The following is a 17495-nucleotide window of genomic DNA, read 5'->3' on the forward strand; positions in this document are numbered from 1 at the left end:
AAAAGTTACAATTTATAATATTTTTCGTATAGCTTTTAAATATCTAAAATTTTATTTTAAATGTAATTTAATTTAATTTTGAAAATTAATCAAATTCACTCTCGAAAAGGGCACCCTGATAACTAAAAAGGAACAGAAGAAGTATAATGTTTTCCTACCTACTTATTTGACTTCTTATGCTTGACTAAATCCAACTCTTTGTTGGTTGATGAAAACGGAGTATTTGTTGTTATAACAATCATATCTATTAGAAAAGATTAAAATAAAAATCACAAGTATCTGTCGTATATATGACGCTGGTCTAAATTAAGAATAATATTTCTCTATTCATTTGGCTTCTTATGCTTGACTAAAAGAAACTATTGTCCAATAGGATATATAATTTTATTAAAATTATTATTATTATAATAATACTGACTTGTCATTGACTAGCAATACCTTAAAAAAAGTTCTCTACAATATAAATAATTGTGTACACTACACAAGTTCATCAAAAGGAAAATAATCCAAGAAAATTGCATATCAATATATTTGATGATGATTCCCAAAATAGTTGAATTTCTCATTATCTTATATCTCTTTACGGTTACTTTCGCTTCCATGGAGGAAGCAATTGCCCTCCTAAAATGGAAAGTAACTTTCAAGAACCAGACTAATTCCTTATTGGCTTCATGGACACAGAGTTCTAATGCGTGTGGGGATTGGTATGGAGTTACGTGCTTAAATGGTAGGGTAAGCAAGTTGGATATTCAAGGTGCTCGTGTCATCAGTACACTCTATGATTTTCCATTTTCGACTCTCCCTTTTCTTGAATATGTTGATCTTAGTGTGAATAATCTCTCTGGAACTATCCCACCTGAAATTAGTAATCTCACTAATCTTGTCTATCTTGACTTGCACACCAATATGATTTCAGGCACAATCCCATTACAAATCGGCTCACTAGCAAAGCTCCAGAATATTAACATCTATGGCAACCTTTTAAATGGTTCCATTCCTGCCTCATTGAGTAATTTAACCAACTTGTCTATTTTGTCTCTTTATCAGAATAATCTTTCTGGCTCGATTCCTATAGAAATAGGTTATTTAAGGTCTCTTACTTCTCTAGATTTGGGTACTAATTCTCTTAATGGTTCTATTCCTACTTCATTGGGAAATTTGACCAACTTATCTAGTTTGTTTCTTAATGGGAATCATCTTTCAGGGTTTATTCCTGCTTTATTGGGAAACTTGACCAGCCTTTCTATTCTGTATCTTCAGGAGAATAACCTTTCTGGCTCCATTCCTGAAGAAATAGGTTGTTTAAGGTCTCTTAGTCAACTAGTTTTGGCTAAGAATTCTCTAAGTGGTGTTATTCCTGCTTCATTGGGAAATTTGACCAGCCTTTCTGTTCTGTACCTTTATCAGAATAACCTTTCTGGCTCCATTCCTGAAGAAATAGGTTACCTAAGGACTCTTAGTTATTTAGATTTCTCTACTAATTTTCTTAGTGGTTCTATTCCTACTTCTTTGGGGAATTTGAATGAGTTGTATCTTTTGTCTCTCTTTGCTAACAACCTTTCTGGTTCGATTCCAAGTGAGTTGGGGAATATAGGAAGACTTGTTACTATGTATTTAAATATTAATCAACTCATTGGTTCAATTCCGGATTCCTTGGGCAAATTGAGAAACTTGCAATGGATGTATCTCCACAACAACAATCTCACTAAGAAAATTCCTTCATCTTTCTGCAATTTGATGAAATTGGAAGTGGTGTATTTGGGGAGAAACAACTTGAGGGGAGAAATTCCGCAATGTCTAGTCAATATTAGTGGACTCGAGGTATTGAAAATAGAAGATAATAATCTCGGTGAAGATATCCCTTCGTCTATTTGCAATCTAACGTCACTAAGGATTTTAGATTTGGGTAGAAACAATTTGAAGGGAGAAATTCCACAATGTTTTGGCAACATGGGTGGTCATCTTGAGGTTTTGGATATCCACCAAAACAATCTTTATGGGACTCTTCCAGAAACTTTTAGCAATGGAAGTGTACTCAGAAGCTTAGACTTGCATGACAATGAATTAGAAGGAAAAATCCCCCGATCTTTAGCCAATTGCAAAAACTTGGAAATTCTTGATTTAGGAGACAATCACTTTAGCGACACATTCCCAATATGGTTTGAAAATTTGTCAAATTTGAAAGTTTTAAGCTTGAGGTCGAACAAATTACATGGGACAATTAGAGCTTTAAGTAATGAAAACATGTTTTCTGAGCTTCGAATCATAGATCTCTCTTACAATGGTTTCACAGGAAACTTGTCGACTAGTCTATTTCAAAAATTGAAAGCCATGAGGACAATTGATAAAACAACGAAGGTACCAACATATCTTGGTAAATCTGGAGAGAGAGATTACAATGATTCTGTAACAGTTTCAACGAAGGGAATGGAGTATGATCTGGATAGAATTTCGACAATTTTCATAACTATTGATCTTTCAAGTAACAAATTTGAAGGAAATATTCCAAGTAGTTTGGGAGATCTCATTGCACTTCGGGTGCTAAATTTGTCTCATAACAGATTGCAAGGTAATATACCATCATCACTTGAAAGTTTATCTTTAGTCGAATCATTGGATCTTTCATTCAACCAGCTTTCGGGAGAGATACCACAACAACTTGTTGGTCTTACATTTCTTTCATTCTTAAATCTCTCTCACAATCATCTCCAAGGATGCATTCCTCAAGGACATCAATTTGCTACATTTCAAAATAATTCATATGAAGGTAATGATGGATTAAGAGGATTCCCAGTTTCGAAAGGTTGTGGAAGTAATTGGACACCAGAGACAAATAATAGCGATTATGAGTCAGATGATGAAGAAAACAATTATGAATTTCTAAATGATTTTTGGAAAGCTGCTTTTATGGGATATGGAAGTGGGCTATGTATTGGAGTATCCATTATATATATCATGATCTCAACTGGAAATCTAAAATGGCTTGCAAATTTTTTGAGAAGTTGGAACAAAAAATTATTATGAGACAGATAAGGAAGAAGCAAAGTCAAAGGTAAGTTCTTGTTTGATCTTTAGTTATCTCAACAACTAATTGAATGCTCTACCAAAGCATATTTCTCTTTCCAAAATTAATTAGTAGAAGCAATAGTAAGACTTAACTTTCTCTTTGAGTAAAAATAAAAATCAGATAATAAATAAACAAATTTGAACATGCAGATGCTTGGAGGAACATTTGGTGGAATGCTCATGAGAAATGGAATGTTATGAACTTTGATGATATATGAAGTTTATGTAAGATATTAATTATTCATAAATGTTGTGTGTATTGGATGAAATGTATGCATTTCTTGATTCAAGTATGAGAATTTGTATCAGTTATAGGTGTGTATTATTAATACCATGAATTTTTATGTACTATTAATACAAAAGGTTAACACACGGCATTAGATTGATTAACAACATAATAACCCTTCAAATTCCTATCAAAACATTTTCCATTTTCCAAAGCTAAAGAGTGTGGAGGGTATTATTGTAACTTGTAAGCAAATATTTTTTTTATTGAAGGTATGCAATGCGTTTTATTAATTATTAATACATCAAATCAAACCTACATAAGAAATAATCTCAGTATATTAATGTAAGTATTACTTAATACAAGCATTATGAATACATGCATTACTAATACACTTTATTCAACATTATTTTAATTATACATCCTATCAAATGATCCCAGAGTATATACCAAATGCTTACCAAACAAGATACTAAATTACTAATAATAAACAAAACTAATACATGCATTGTTTTTTCTAATACACTCTATCAAACGACATGAAAATTTTGTGTCTTGCTTGTTTTCTTTTATGTTTTGGACTAGAAAAACAATTATGTGCCAAACTTGAAGTTTCCCATAAGATTTGAGCATTGACTTGAGGATGACAACTTTTTCCAAACTTTGAATTGCTTGATTATTTGATATGAATAAATTGTATGATCAGTCATTTATTTTAATAGAAGAAAGGAATAATTATTTGATATGTATATGGAGAATAATTATTTGATATACCTAATTTCTCTTTGAATTTTTATGTACTATTAATACAAAAGACATGTGCATGCATTAGATTGATTATTCGATATGTATATGGAGAATAATTATTTTCCATACCTAATTTCTCTTTGAAATATCAACAGCAAGACTAGTAAAATTTAACGAAATGTGTTTAGTATTCGTTAGAAAAAAGGAGATGATTGGATGCAATTTCTAACCACTTTATAGCCGTTAGAAAAAGAAGATAGTTAGTACTTTTAGCTAAAATAAATTATTTTGCATAGTTTAAAAATATTTATTTTAAAACTGGGATTATTTCTAATATCTGCATGTATATGTTTTCATAGTTTTTTCTTAATTTCAGAACTCTTTTATATAAACATGGGCCTCAGGCAACTCTCAGTTCCAACTATTACTGTAGTTGGGGAGAGAGTTCGGAGCCAAAAAGGGAAATAAAATTGATCAAAAATTTTAAAAGGGCAAACAATTTAGGGATGAAACCAAAGGGGCAATATTGGTGTTACACCGTTAACAACGTCAAAGTTATAGGATAAGGCTCATGACAGAACGAGTCTTACAAGGCTCATGACAAAATGAGCCTTACAAGGGTCAAGCCGTCATGCGCCTTCTGTAATGATCCGGTTGGTCATTTTTGGAAAGTTTCATGAATTTATCATTTTGCCCCTCCCGATGTCGACCCCGAGCCTTTTGTGATTGAGTTTGAAAAGTTAATTTTGAACGTTGAGTTAAAAGTTGAGAATTGGTAAGTTTGTGAGTTTTAAAGGCTAAGTTGTTAAGAAAGTGAATTTTGGGGTCATTTGGAGTTTCGAATGTCGGAATGGAATTCCATCAGTCTCGGAATGTGGAACCAGGCTGTGAGAGTTGTCCATTTCAATTTCTGAGTCTTTTTGAGGATTTGAGGTTCTAAGTTGTGAAATTGTGGAAATTTAGTCTTTGGATTGACTTTGGTCAACATTCGGGGTCCGGATACTCGAATCGGAATTCCGAGAGTTTCATTCGATCCGGGGGATGATTTTAGGCCTAGGTGAGGTCTTGGTTGATTTTTGAGAGATCCCGAGCTTGTTTTACCCATTTCAGGCGTGAATTAATTTCTTGTGATTTTCACGGATGTCGGGTGAAAGAGACCTCGAATTCATGTTTTGACAATTCCATTGAGTCTAGAACGTCGAGTACAATTGATTTGCATATGTGGTTTGTGTGTACAGGGTTACAAACAAATTCTAAGGGTCCTTTCAAAGTTTGATAGTTAGTTGTGTCACGACCCAGGGGTACCCCCTAGATGTAACAAGGCGTACGAGACCCCGAGAGGCCTCATACAAGCCCCTTAGCATATCATAACATAAAGTAACAGAAAATGGTACGGAAATTTAAAACATTTTCAATAACATCAAAGTTTTATAAAACGAAGCGGAAGTCTTTAACAACAACATAACGAAGCGGAAGTCTATTATGCTAGTCCAAGCTAACCTTTGAAAGGGTATGATTTCTCAATCCAAGGCTATCCATAAGATCTACTACTCAACCTACCATGCATGGTCTTGTCTTACCAAGTCAAGTTATTCATGAAGGGATATCATATCACTACTTCAAGCTATCATAGTTCATACATGCTTCGAATCATTTTAGGTGAGCAAGCCTTTCAACCTAGAATCATCTATGTGAGAAAACCTTTCACATATACATTCATACATACATAATATAGGTCATGTGGATAAATCCTTCCACAACAATACTATATACAAATCAACATGCATAAGCTTTACTCTCAAAGCCCTAATCATCATAATTCATCGATTAAGCTTTACTCTCAAAGCCCTACTAGTCATACTCATCATCTTAGCTTTTATTCTAAAAGCCCTAACAATCATCATTCATCATGCATGCCTTAGTCTCAAGACAATCCTAATCTCAGGCCTTACAATTCATAATTCATCATACATACTTGATCTTAATCAATTCATGTCTATAAGCTATACACTTGAGCAATTCATATTTATATGCTTCAATCTCAAGCAATCTATAATGTATATCATCAATCCTACAAGATTAAATCTAAGTCCTCAATTTCCCCTTTCATGACATAAAACCCAATTTCATCAATTCTAGGTTAGAAACAAGGATTAGACATGTGTACATGTAAATTCATCCTAAATACATGCAATTCTATCAATTCAATCATAAACAATCATAATTCACTCAATTGGATCAATATTCATCATAACCCACAACATTGGAAGAAACCCTAACTAGAATTAGAGAATTCTTCTTCAAATTTTGAAATTCTAAGGGACTTCGTGGATGGAAGAATAAGTCATCATACCTTGATTACAAAGCCTACCAAGATTGAAAGAATGGAGACTTGACTTGACCTAGCTTGAACCCTCTTCTTCTTCTTCAACTTTCTAAAGAGAGAATTATTTGAGAGGAATCCAATTCTTTTGGTGAGTTTTATATAATGACTTGAATGACTTAACTTAGGGGTCTAAAGTACTTATATAGGTGGTTTAGACTAGGGTAAGACGACACCACTTAAATCTAATTAAATTCGAAAAGGACCCTTGTGTCCCCAAACTAATCATCCAGTAACCAACCATGAGACCACATTGACGAGCCGTGGATGGACTTACGGTCCGTCCTGGTCAAGCGTGGTTTGGTTAAGAGACTTTTATGTCCACCTACGACACATCCTACCACGGGGCGTGGGTCCAACCGTGGTTCTGCCTTAGGCAGTGTCTGTGGTGTCCACCTACGGGGCATGGATCAAACCACTGGATGTGGTTGGCTCTTGTGGATGACACCTGGGAGTTCTAAAATCCTTTAAGATTCTTTCTTTCGGATAAGGGTTGTTATAAGCTGATTTTCTTCTGTTGTGTTCTGGTGCACCCTCCCCGTTCACGGAGCTGACAACCCGTGTTCACGGAGTCTCGATCGCGTTCGCAGGAGGTCAATGCATTTACCTCCGCGGTTGCGAAAGACCTATCACATTTGCGAAAATCCAGATCATTAAAATCTGCATTCGTGGGCAGGGGTCTACGTTCACGGAGGACCCCTGGTAGTATTTAAAACCAAATTTCAGGGTTTCTTCCCCATTTTCCATTATTGGTGCTTTGAGAACTCGGTAGAGGCAATTTCAAGTTGGTTTTTTATGATAAATTTTTTGGGTAACGTTTCTTAACTCTAAATCTTCGATTACCCATTATTTTTTTTATTTTTTTTATTATTATTATTATTATTATGAGTTTAAATCAAAATTTTGGGTTGATAAATTGGGGGGTTCTCCATGAACTTGAGTTTTTGAGTAAAAGTGAGTTTGTGAACTGATTTTAGGTCTTTTTTCGAAACGGGTTTCATCAATGATTTCCTAAAGCCTTGAGTAATGTTTTCAAGTATTAAATTTCGGATTCAAACTTTAATTTTAAATTGGATTTGTGTTGATTGACCCATTTTTCAAGAGGATTGATGTGGGTATTGTTGTTTTCGGAAATTTATTATAAATACTTGATTGAGCATAGATTGTGTGGATTTGAAAGTGATTCGGAGGGGAAAGACTCAACTAGCGGAGTGATTGTTGATTGATTTAAGGCAAATGATCTCTAAAAACTTGTATTCTAGTTGAATTCATATGTTTCCTTCGTTGCTTGTGTGTCGGGAGTAATGGGGATGAGGTGAAGGTTTTAATTGTCCACTTGATGTATCTAAATGAATACAAAGGGGTTGAAATGAAAAGGGCTATGTGATGAAGTAACACCTCAGAATCTAGTAGGCTAAACTAGGGTTAAATGTGTGGAGAAGCAAGCCATGGAATAGGCAAGGGCCTGTGACACTTAGGATTTTGTTAAAGAAAGTATTTCCTTCTTTTCCAACTTGGCGAAGTGAAGTCCCATCGCCCAAGCGACTTGGCGATTAGCCAAATGGAACCTCATTCGCCTAAGGGTTTGTCTCCAAAGCCTAAGCTACTGGAACTTTGGGCGAACCAGGTCGGGGCTTGCCAACCAGTAGACGCATCGCTAAGTCTGCCTCCCCAATCGCCTAGTGGCCTTCTCCATGGAGGGAGCTACTGGAACTGTAGGTGATGCCAAGGGTCCACTTGGCGAGCTTTAACGTGCAGTTTTAGGATTTTAAGTTGGGGTCTTAAATGTCTTTTCAAGGTTTTCTTAAAACTATACTACATCATTTTACCCTAATTGAGAAACGTATATAAGCATTCTATCCCCAAAATTAAGTCATTTTCTCAAGAACCAAAAAGAAAAATCCAAAAGCTCTTCTATCAAATATTTCTCTCTAACTTGAAGAAGAAAAAGAAAGAGTTCAAGCTAGGATCAAGGTCAAGTCTCCAATCCTTAAGCATTTGTGGGCTTTGTAATCAAGGTATGATAGCTTTTCATCCATGGACTTCTTTCATCCATGGAGTTCCCTAGTTTTCCCCAATTATGAAGATGAAATCCCCAATTTGAGTTAGGGTTTCTTCCAATGTTGTGGGTATTGATGAATGTTGATCCAATTGAGTAGATAATGATTGTTTATGATTGAATTGATAGTAAATCATGTTTTTAGGATGAATTTACATGTACTCATGCCTAACCCATGTCTAGAAAGATGAAATTGAAGTAAGTGGGTTTTATGCCATGAAAGGGGAAATTGAGGGCTTAGATGTGATCTTCTAAGATTGATGAATTACATTATAAATTGCTTGAGATTAGAGAACATAGATATGAATTTCTTAAGAGTAAAGCCTACAAACATGACTTGATTAGATTAAAGCTAATAAGATGAATTATGATTGGTAGTGCTTGAGATTAAGCCTATATGAGGATTTGTGATTAGAATTTCTTAAGAATGAAACATGTGATTAGAATGTCTTGAGATCTAGGCATACATGATGATTATGAGAAGTAGGTTTTGAGAGTAAGGCTTGTAGTTATAAATGTGGAATTTCAAGGGATTTGAGAGTAATGCTAATATAATGAACTATGAATGTTAAGGCTTTGAGAGTGAAGCTTATATGTATGTTGATTTGTGTATGGTATTGTTGTGGAAGGACTTTACCCACATAACCTATATTATGAATGTATGAGCTTATGCATGACTTATATAACCTATGAAAATGCTTTATGAACACTTTGAGAGTAAAGTGTAAATGATTATGATATTGATGTTGTGTTGCTTGAAAGGACATTCTCATGAACACATAATGAACATGGTGTGAAAGTATTTCTCACATAATGAAGATTCTAGGTTGAAAGGTTTGCTCACCTAAAATGAATCTAAGAGTAAAAGTGATCATGGATGGTGACGAATGCTTACGCATGATCTAATAAGCTTTCATAATGAACTAAGACATACTTAAAGAAGTATCTCGTAGTGTTCAAAGGCTTCATATAAGAACTATGTTAGCTTGAAGTAGTGATATGATATCCCTTCATGAATATCTTGACTTGGTAAGACAAGATCATGCATGGTAGCTTGAGATAGTAGAATTCGTGGATAGCTTTGGATTGAGAAATTGTACCCTTCTAATGTAGCTTGAACTAGCATAATAGAATGCTTGCATGATAGTTTGACTTGGTGAGGCCACATCATTTCATGATAGCTTGGATTGAGCAATAGTACCCTTTCTTGAGTAGCTTAGAATTTCATGAGAGTGTACTTTCCAAGATAGCTTGGTCTACCATAGTAAGGTTATTTTCCTCGATAGCCTTGAATTGGTAAATTGTAACCATTAATGAGTAATAATGTGTTGTGGACTAGTAAATAGATACTCTTCCATGATTAGTATGAATTTAAGGGACAAGTCCCTAATTAATGTAACATGTTTATGATGAATCAAGATTACTTCAAGGAAGTATTGTAAGTATGTTTCAATATGAGATTGCTTGTATGATGTTAGCTTAGCTTGGATTGTTGCTTGAGTTGTCTTCCTTGATATGCTTGACTAAAGATGAATGTTTTCTTGTCTATGAGAAATAAGCTAAGGATGAGATCAAAAGGTGATGAATATGAATGAGGGCCTAAGGTGGTTTGCTTAGTGTGGGTGAGATTTATGGTGGTCTTATCCATGCATTACACAAACAATATGCTTTGAGGTTACTTATGAAGTGTTTCTCTTGTATTATGTTGATCTAGATGCATTGATTATGCCTATGACTATGTTGTTTTCTCTTATGTTTATAGCATATGTCCTATGATGATGTTTCTTATGTTTGTGGTATATGTCTTACATTGACTAATTCCTACATTATGCTTATGTTGATGATTTATGCTAGTCATCATATTTAGTACATCTTTGTACTAACGCATACTCTTGCCTGCATTCTTATCAAATGTAGGGTCCGACGATATTGACTTCCATCATCGTGGCAAGCAAGTGAAGATTTGGTGAGTCCTCATAGCATCGCGAGCTTGATCACCTTTCGTTTTTTGTCCTTCTCTCATGTTTAGACTTTTGTATGGGTTGTGTCCCTAAGACTTTCATGTATTAGATGGTTTGAGACAATGTTAAAGACTTCTGCTTCTTTTTATGAGACTTTGATTGTATAAGAAAATGTTTTATATTTCTGCATTTTTCTATTATCTTATGTTATGAAAGCTAAGTGGCTTGTATGAGGTCTGTCACGCCCCGATCCTACACCCTGGGCGGGACCGACACTCGGAGACCATTGCTGGTCCCAAGCGAACCCTCGGCCTGGCTTTCTTAACTCAGCGGAAACCTACTCAACAGAATAACTCAATGCTATGCAGAGACATAAACAACTTAAATGATACATATCTGGACAAAAAGGCAACTCGAGTCTCAAAATAGAATACTTACATATATACATAGATAAGAGACTCAAAACTAACTGACTGACTGTCTATGAAGCCTCTAAAATACTTAGATGGATGTTGGGACAGACCCCGCAACACCCTAATAAACAAAACTAAGAGAACAAAATAACTGAGCCCTCTGGAAGCAAGGAGGCTCACCACTGACTCTAGAGTGCTCAACTGGATCAACGGCGTGCAGAATGCTGATCCTGGGTACCTGCGTCTGCATCATAAAATGATGCAGGCCAACTGGCATCAGTACATGGAATGTACGAGTATGCGAGCTGGACCGCTAAAAACAACTTAAGCTTGAAAAGGGATACAAAAGAGAACTTACCTTGGCTCTGTACAACTCAAGAATAACTGAACTTAATATAAAGCAATGAGACACATGCAATATATAAAGCCTTTGAAACTATTAAAACATGACGTAAAAATCATATTTATAATATCATGAAAATACCATGCTTCCTCTCAAAGTCTACTTGTGCAATGCATGAATGAAGTCCCATACCCCCATCCATACTAAGCAGAACTTATCGAGGAACCAAGCTCTTTTTACTGCTGTGGGAGTTTCTCTAACCGATAACCGCCACTATGAAACTAAGTGGTGATACAACGTTTTACCTCACGTTGCCCAAGGACCATCCTATACCTTGCCATCGATATAGGACCTTACTTTAACCTTTGCTTAATGGATCCACTAGGTTAACTTTCGTGATCATCTAAAAAGTATGATCCGAGAGATCCCATGTTTGGCTACATGGTTCTTATGGAGAGTTGAGTTAATATGAACTCGTGTCCCCAACTCGGTGCTCAATACTACTCCCAAAAATACTTTAGCTCATAAGTATTTTAAACACATCTTTCTTTAGTTGAGATAATTACTCAAAACTTAGCCCGAAGGCACTTGAAAACTCTTTCTAAAAAGAACAAATCAAAACCATATTTTTAATATGATCATTGATGACTCGGGATATTCATATTGCTTAAACATTGATGGTATATCTAGAGACCATACTGTTTAAACATTGATGACATACTCGATTTGTCATATCTAATCATATTTTAGAAACTCTTTTGAAAAACTCATCTTTTATTTTTTTAAAAGAGATAGTGCTCAAACTTCTCAAAACTCTTTTGGAAATCTCAGTTTTCTCTCAACTTAAATGTGAAAACACTTATAAACTTCCTTGGGAAATACTCAGTTCCCTAATTACTTTTGAGAAATGAACTCAACTCGTGACTCTTGACTTAACTCGAAACTCAATACTCTTTACTCGACTTGAAACTATATGCTCTTTACTCTTTACTAAACTTGAAACTTGAAACTCTTTACTTAGCTTGAAACTCTATACTCTTTGCTTGACTTGAAACTCTATACTTAACTTGGAACTTGAGCCTTAGAATGAAGTTAAAACGTTTAATGAACACTCTTGAAAAGCTTTAAAGACTTGCTTGGACTTACTTAACTTCTAAGCTTGACTTCACTTAAATCGGAAACTAACTTCACTTGACTTGGAAACTAACTTCACTAGAATTGAATTATGGATTCAAGGACTTGATTGGTGTTTGGAAGGACCTCCTGATGTTTAGGAATGATTTAGGAAAGCCAAACTTAAGAAAATCTTCGAACACAAATTCTGAAAACAGTGGAGTCCGCGTCCTGTCCGCGACGCAGAGAAGATTTTGTTCACAGAGGGAACAAGTCCGCGACGCGGACGTGCTCCTCTCAAGCTGCCCGACTTTCTCCTTCACGTTACCAACTCTAAACTTTCTAACTTCAAGGGTTCCAGCCCCAATCACTTAGAAACATGAAATCCCTCAACATTCAATAGATTTCAACTCAAAACCCCAACCGGAAACAAGTCCCAAATCATCAAGAATCTCAACATTTCAATCAACAACAATACCAACAATAATTTCAACAACAACCACAACTAACAACTTTAACAACTTCAACCACAACAACTCACAACTTTAACAACAAAGCCAATCCTTTCTTAATGAATAAAAGGGGTTAGGTGTGTGGGGGAAAGGATCACCCAACACTAAAAGCTCACATACCTTGATAGGGATCACCCCCGACGAAAATCCACGATGGTCTCCTTGCTTGATCTCCTCTTCTCTTCTTCTTCTCTTCTTCTTCTCTCAAAACCCTCACTCTCACTTCTTTTTTTAAAATGGTAAAACTGATCAAAATGATCAGCCTAACACATTTATATAACCAAAATAAAAGGCTAGGGAAAAGACCAAAATGCCCTTAATGATTCCCGGACGGATTTCCTTGTCAACTGCCCAACTTTCAAAGGTCATAACTCGCTTATACAAACTCGGAATTGAGCAAACTCGGCGGCGTTGGAAAGATCGTTTTGAGGGCTATGCAACCATAACTGGAAACACTTCTAACTCATCATGAGTTAGAAGTTACGACTGATCAAAGTTGGCCAAAAACTCACCTTTTCCATACTTAGCCAAAATTTTTCCAGATTTTTAAATCCTTTCCAAAAAATGAAAATTTCCAATTCTAAGCCTCTTCAATTATTTCACATTGCCGGATGTTACAAGGTCCTTCGGGGTCTTGTACGCCATGTTACGTATAGGGGGTACCCCTGGGTCGTGACAGATGAACATGATGATGTAAATTGCCTTATTGTGCCTTTATTGATTGATTGATGAAATGCTTGAAAACATGAATGTGGACTTGAATTGTGCAATTTGTTGTCTCTTCTATATGGTGTGATATTGCTTGGGTGCATTGATCGTTGAACATCGTGATAAGACATTTTGAGGATTATTATGCCAAGGTCTTTGCCGACAATTGCTATTATGCCGAGGTCTTTGTCGATAAGTGTTATTATGCCAAGGTCATTTCCGACAAGGGTTATAAAGCCGATGGGAAATTGTTCCAGCGAGAGGTTGACTATCGTGACTTGATGCATTTGATGATTATGGGTGACTTGGTTGTTAATTGTAATTGATATACTTGTTGTGTGTGTGATTGAACTACTTGACTTTGAGGTTGACTTACTTGATTCGCTTAATTGTTGAATTGTGGCTATCAAACTGTCAATATTGATCCTTGTGAGTCGTGTATCGTAGAATTTCTAGGTTGGGCTGATTTTTGTGCAGGTTATAGTTTGAGGAGGTTCGGTTGGAGATTCAGGGGTATTCGTTTTCTAGCTAGTTGCTTTGTTTAGTAGGTTGCTTGTCGAGTAATGTGTGGTTGGTACTCACCCCTTGCTTCTACACTTGTGTAGGTTCCGAGCCCAGACCCGTGTGATCTCTTTCTTCTTCTCTTGATCTCAAGGCTTGTCAAAGACTTGAAGAGGTAGTTGTCCTTCGGCGGGACCTCTTTTCCTTTTCTTACACTTTGTTCTATTTGAGAAACAAAGATTGAAACTTGTATTTAATTCTTAATTCCGCACTTATGTATTTAGTGGCTTGTACATGTGACAATCAGATTTTGGGGTTTTAATAGAAGAATAAGTTTTCCGCCTTATCTTGTTCTTGTTTTCTATATTTTCGCATTTACTTTCGTTTTCGTTTTCGTTTGGGTTGAGGCTGACTTGTCTTGGTGGGAATAGACAAGTGTCATCACGCCCATTTTTGGGTCGTGACACCTTCCCTTTTAAAAAAGGCGGTTGAATTAAAAAAAAATATTTATCATTATTTATTTAATCGTTATGTTGTTGTGTTTTCGTGTCTATTTTTTCCTATTTTCACTATTTATATGTAATAAAAATGTAAGTGATAAAGGCAAGTTTAATAATTTTTTATATAACTTGATAATATTGAAGATAAAATATAGAGATATGAAAAAAATAAAAAGGAAAACAAGAAATTTTTATCTTTTTATGTCAACAAAAATAACACGCAATTGTAATAACAAAAATTTCTTGAATTTTTTAGTAAATATTATCACTGAAAAATAGTAGAAAATTGTCAAATATTCTTACTTTTGTTTGTTCATTGTTACACTACTTTTTTTACTTTGACTTTTTACTTTTCACTTTTAACTATCAAGATTTTTTTAAAAAAAAAACTCATAATATGAATATTGTATAGTCAACCCATTAGAGTCTTTAAGCATATTTCTCTATTAACTGCTTAATTGGCCTTTTTTTTCTTTGTTGATTAATCTTACATTAATTTGATCCAGAAGTTCATAGTGCATTTTAAGTTTAAAACTTAAAAATAAAGGAAAGAGGAAGGTGAAAGAATGAGAATTGATGTGATAGAAAAAAAAAAAGTTTATTAATTCCCATGAATAGAAAATTAAGTGTGTCGATAGAAAGCAGAAAAAGCCAAAAGCAATTTTGAGAAATTTTTTTAGAAGAAAAAGAGGAAAGAATAGAAAATTGCTTCTTATATTTTCTACTCATCTTTTAATCGAAATTTGGAAAACATGAGAAAACGAGCATAAATTGTTTGAGGTAAATGTCTTAAAAGGGCATATAGGGAGAGTAGTCACTATATTACCCAAAGATTATCTACTCATCTTTTAATCGATATTACAACCCGTAAAGTCTTTTTGACTTTTAACGCTTTTATTGATAGAGTATGACACTGAAAACAAGCCTATGGTATATCTTATATGCTATATTGTTCTATTCATGATATGACCAAAAATATGAGGGGGCATCTCTTTTGAAATGAGGACACAGATGGTAAAAACTTGGTGGGTTATTCAATTTCTTCGCTTAATAATATAATATATTACGTTGAGAGTTGGTTCAAGAGGCTATGCCGCCTTGATAGAATTATATTGTTTTGAATTGAGAAACGCACTTTGTATTGAGAGTTACTTCAATTTTTAAATTGTGTGGTGATTTAGGTAGGAGCAAATAGAGGCGAACTCAGGATTTGAAGACTTCGGGTGCACCAATATAACCTTAGCTCAAATATGAGCTCTAAGATAAACTTAAAAAATAAAAACAATAAAATAGCATTATAGCACAATGGATACTTTTCATGAGGCACGGTTAATTATATCCTAATTTATATCAATTTCTCAAGATAGATATATATCTAATACATATTATTGAGATTATAATGTATAATGTATATGTATGTATGTATAGTATAGTACAACTGGTAGTTAGTTAGAAGATTCCCTTTTCAGTTAGTTTGTTACATTGTAAGTCTGTAAGTATTAGTTTTGCATTTCCTGTATAAATACTTTTTGGATCAATACAACCAAAGCCAAGCTTTGCATTTTACACAAATAGTTTCTTTCTTCTTCATTACTGATAATAACTGCTTGTATTCAAAGCTTCCATTGTTATTGAATGATTTCAAGGTTTCACTGTTGTGATTTTGACATGGTATCAGAGCAATCTTGATTCTGAGGTGTTCGATTCGTGTTCGTTTTCCAGATCAAATCGTTCTCTGTTTTTTGTTGTATTCTTCGATCCAAAATTCTTCTTTCTTACTGAAATGGCGGTTTCAGATGATTCTACTCAGTCAAGTGATTTAGTCGTTCCCTCAATTTATTCCAACCATCCCTTGTACATGCATCCATCTATCTAATAATCCGGGTGCTATGTTGGTATCAGTACCTTTTGCTGGGATTGGTTATCGATCATGGAGGAGGAGTGTTCTACGATCACTGTCAGTAAAGATCAAATTGGGATTTATTAATGGAGAATGTCGGCGACCAAAAAGTACTGATCCAACCTACAGTTAATGGGAAAGGTGTGATAATATTATCACATCATGGATTCTTAACTTTTTATCGAAGGAAATCGCTGATAGCATTGAGTATGTTGTGGATTCAGCAGTGCTATGGAGAGAATTGGAGGACAGGTATGAACAAACCAATGGAGCGAAGCTATATCAAATCCAAAAAGAGATCAATGATACGTCTCAAGGATCACTGGACATAACTGGGTATTATACCAAATTGAAGAAATTGTGGGAAGAACTTAGTACTCTGAGAGCCAAAGCTAAATGCACTTGTGATTGCACTTGTGGAACCAAGGCAATTGTTCAAAAGGCAATGCAGGATCGATGTTTCATTCAGTTTCTTATGGGACTCAATGAAGTCTATAAAGTAATGCGAGGAAGCATACTCATGTTGAATCCTTTGCCATCCATGGCACAAGCTTTTTCCTTGTTGGTTTAAGGATGAACAACAAAGGGAAATTAGGCCAACCAATCACCCAAACTTGGAGTCTGTTGCGTTACATATTGGTACCAGCAAATCCTCCAATTACAGGACAAATTACACCACCACTAATTACAAGCCCTCTCTGCAGTACAAAGACAAATTCTGTGATTATTGCAAGAGACCTGGTCATCTCATTGAGAAGTTATTATCAGCTTCATGGTTATCCATCCAATTCAAACCAAGCCTTCAACCAATCTTCTAATCCAAATTCTAACAAACCAAATCCAAATCAGAGAAACAATAACTACCAAGGCTCCAATCAGAGATTTAATAATTTTCTAGGAAGACATAATCCACAGGGTATTAGATTCAAAGGTAATGGAAATAGGGCAGTCGCAATGTTCATTGTGCCCAAGATTCAGGGAATGGGAAGAGATCTGCATATAACTCTAACCATAAGATGTATAATGTGAATCTTACCAAAGATTAATATGGTCAAGTACATGA

The 17495-nt window shown here is 35.0% G+C and overlaps 1 protein-coding gene across 1 annotated transcript in view; it reads left to right on the forward strand.

The window, feature by feature from the left end:
- Positions 1–588: 588 nt before the first annotated feature.
- LOC125820237 (receptor-like protein Cf-9) overlaps positions 589–17495 on the forward strand; it is a 78401-nt gene continuing 61494 nt past the window's right edge. Inside the window, exon 1 of the mRNA XM_049499675.1 lies at positions 589–754. Coding sequence (XP_049355632.1) covers positions 601–754 — 154 coding nt within the window. The 5' untranslated portion in view covers positions 589–600. The remainder of the gene's footprint in view (positions 755–17495) is intronic.

Source organism: Solanum verrucosum, unplaced genomic scaffold, assembly GCF_900185275.1.
Source record: "Solanum verrucosum unplaced genomic scaffold, falcon-dt-bn FXZP01000229.1, whole genome shotgun sequence".
In the NCBI taxonomy this organism is placed as follows: Eukaryota; Viridiplantae; Streptophyta; class Magnoliopsida; order Solanales; family Solanaceae; genus Solanum; species Solanum verrucosum.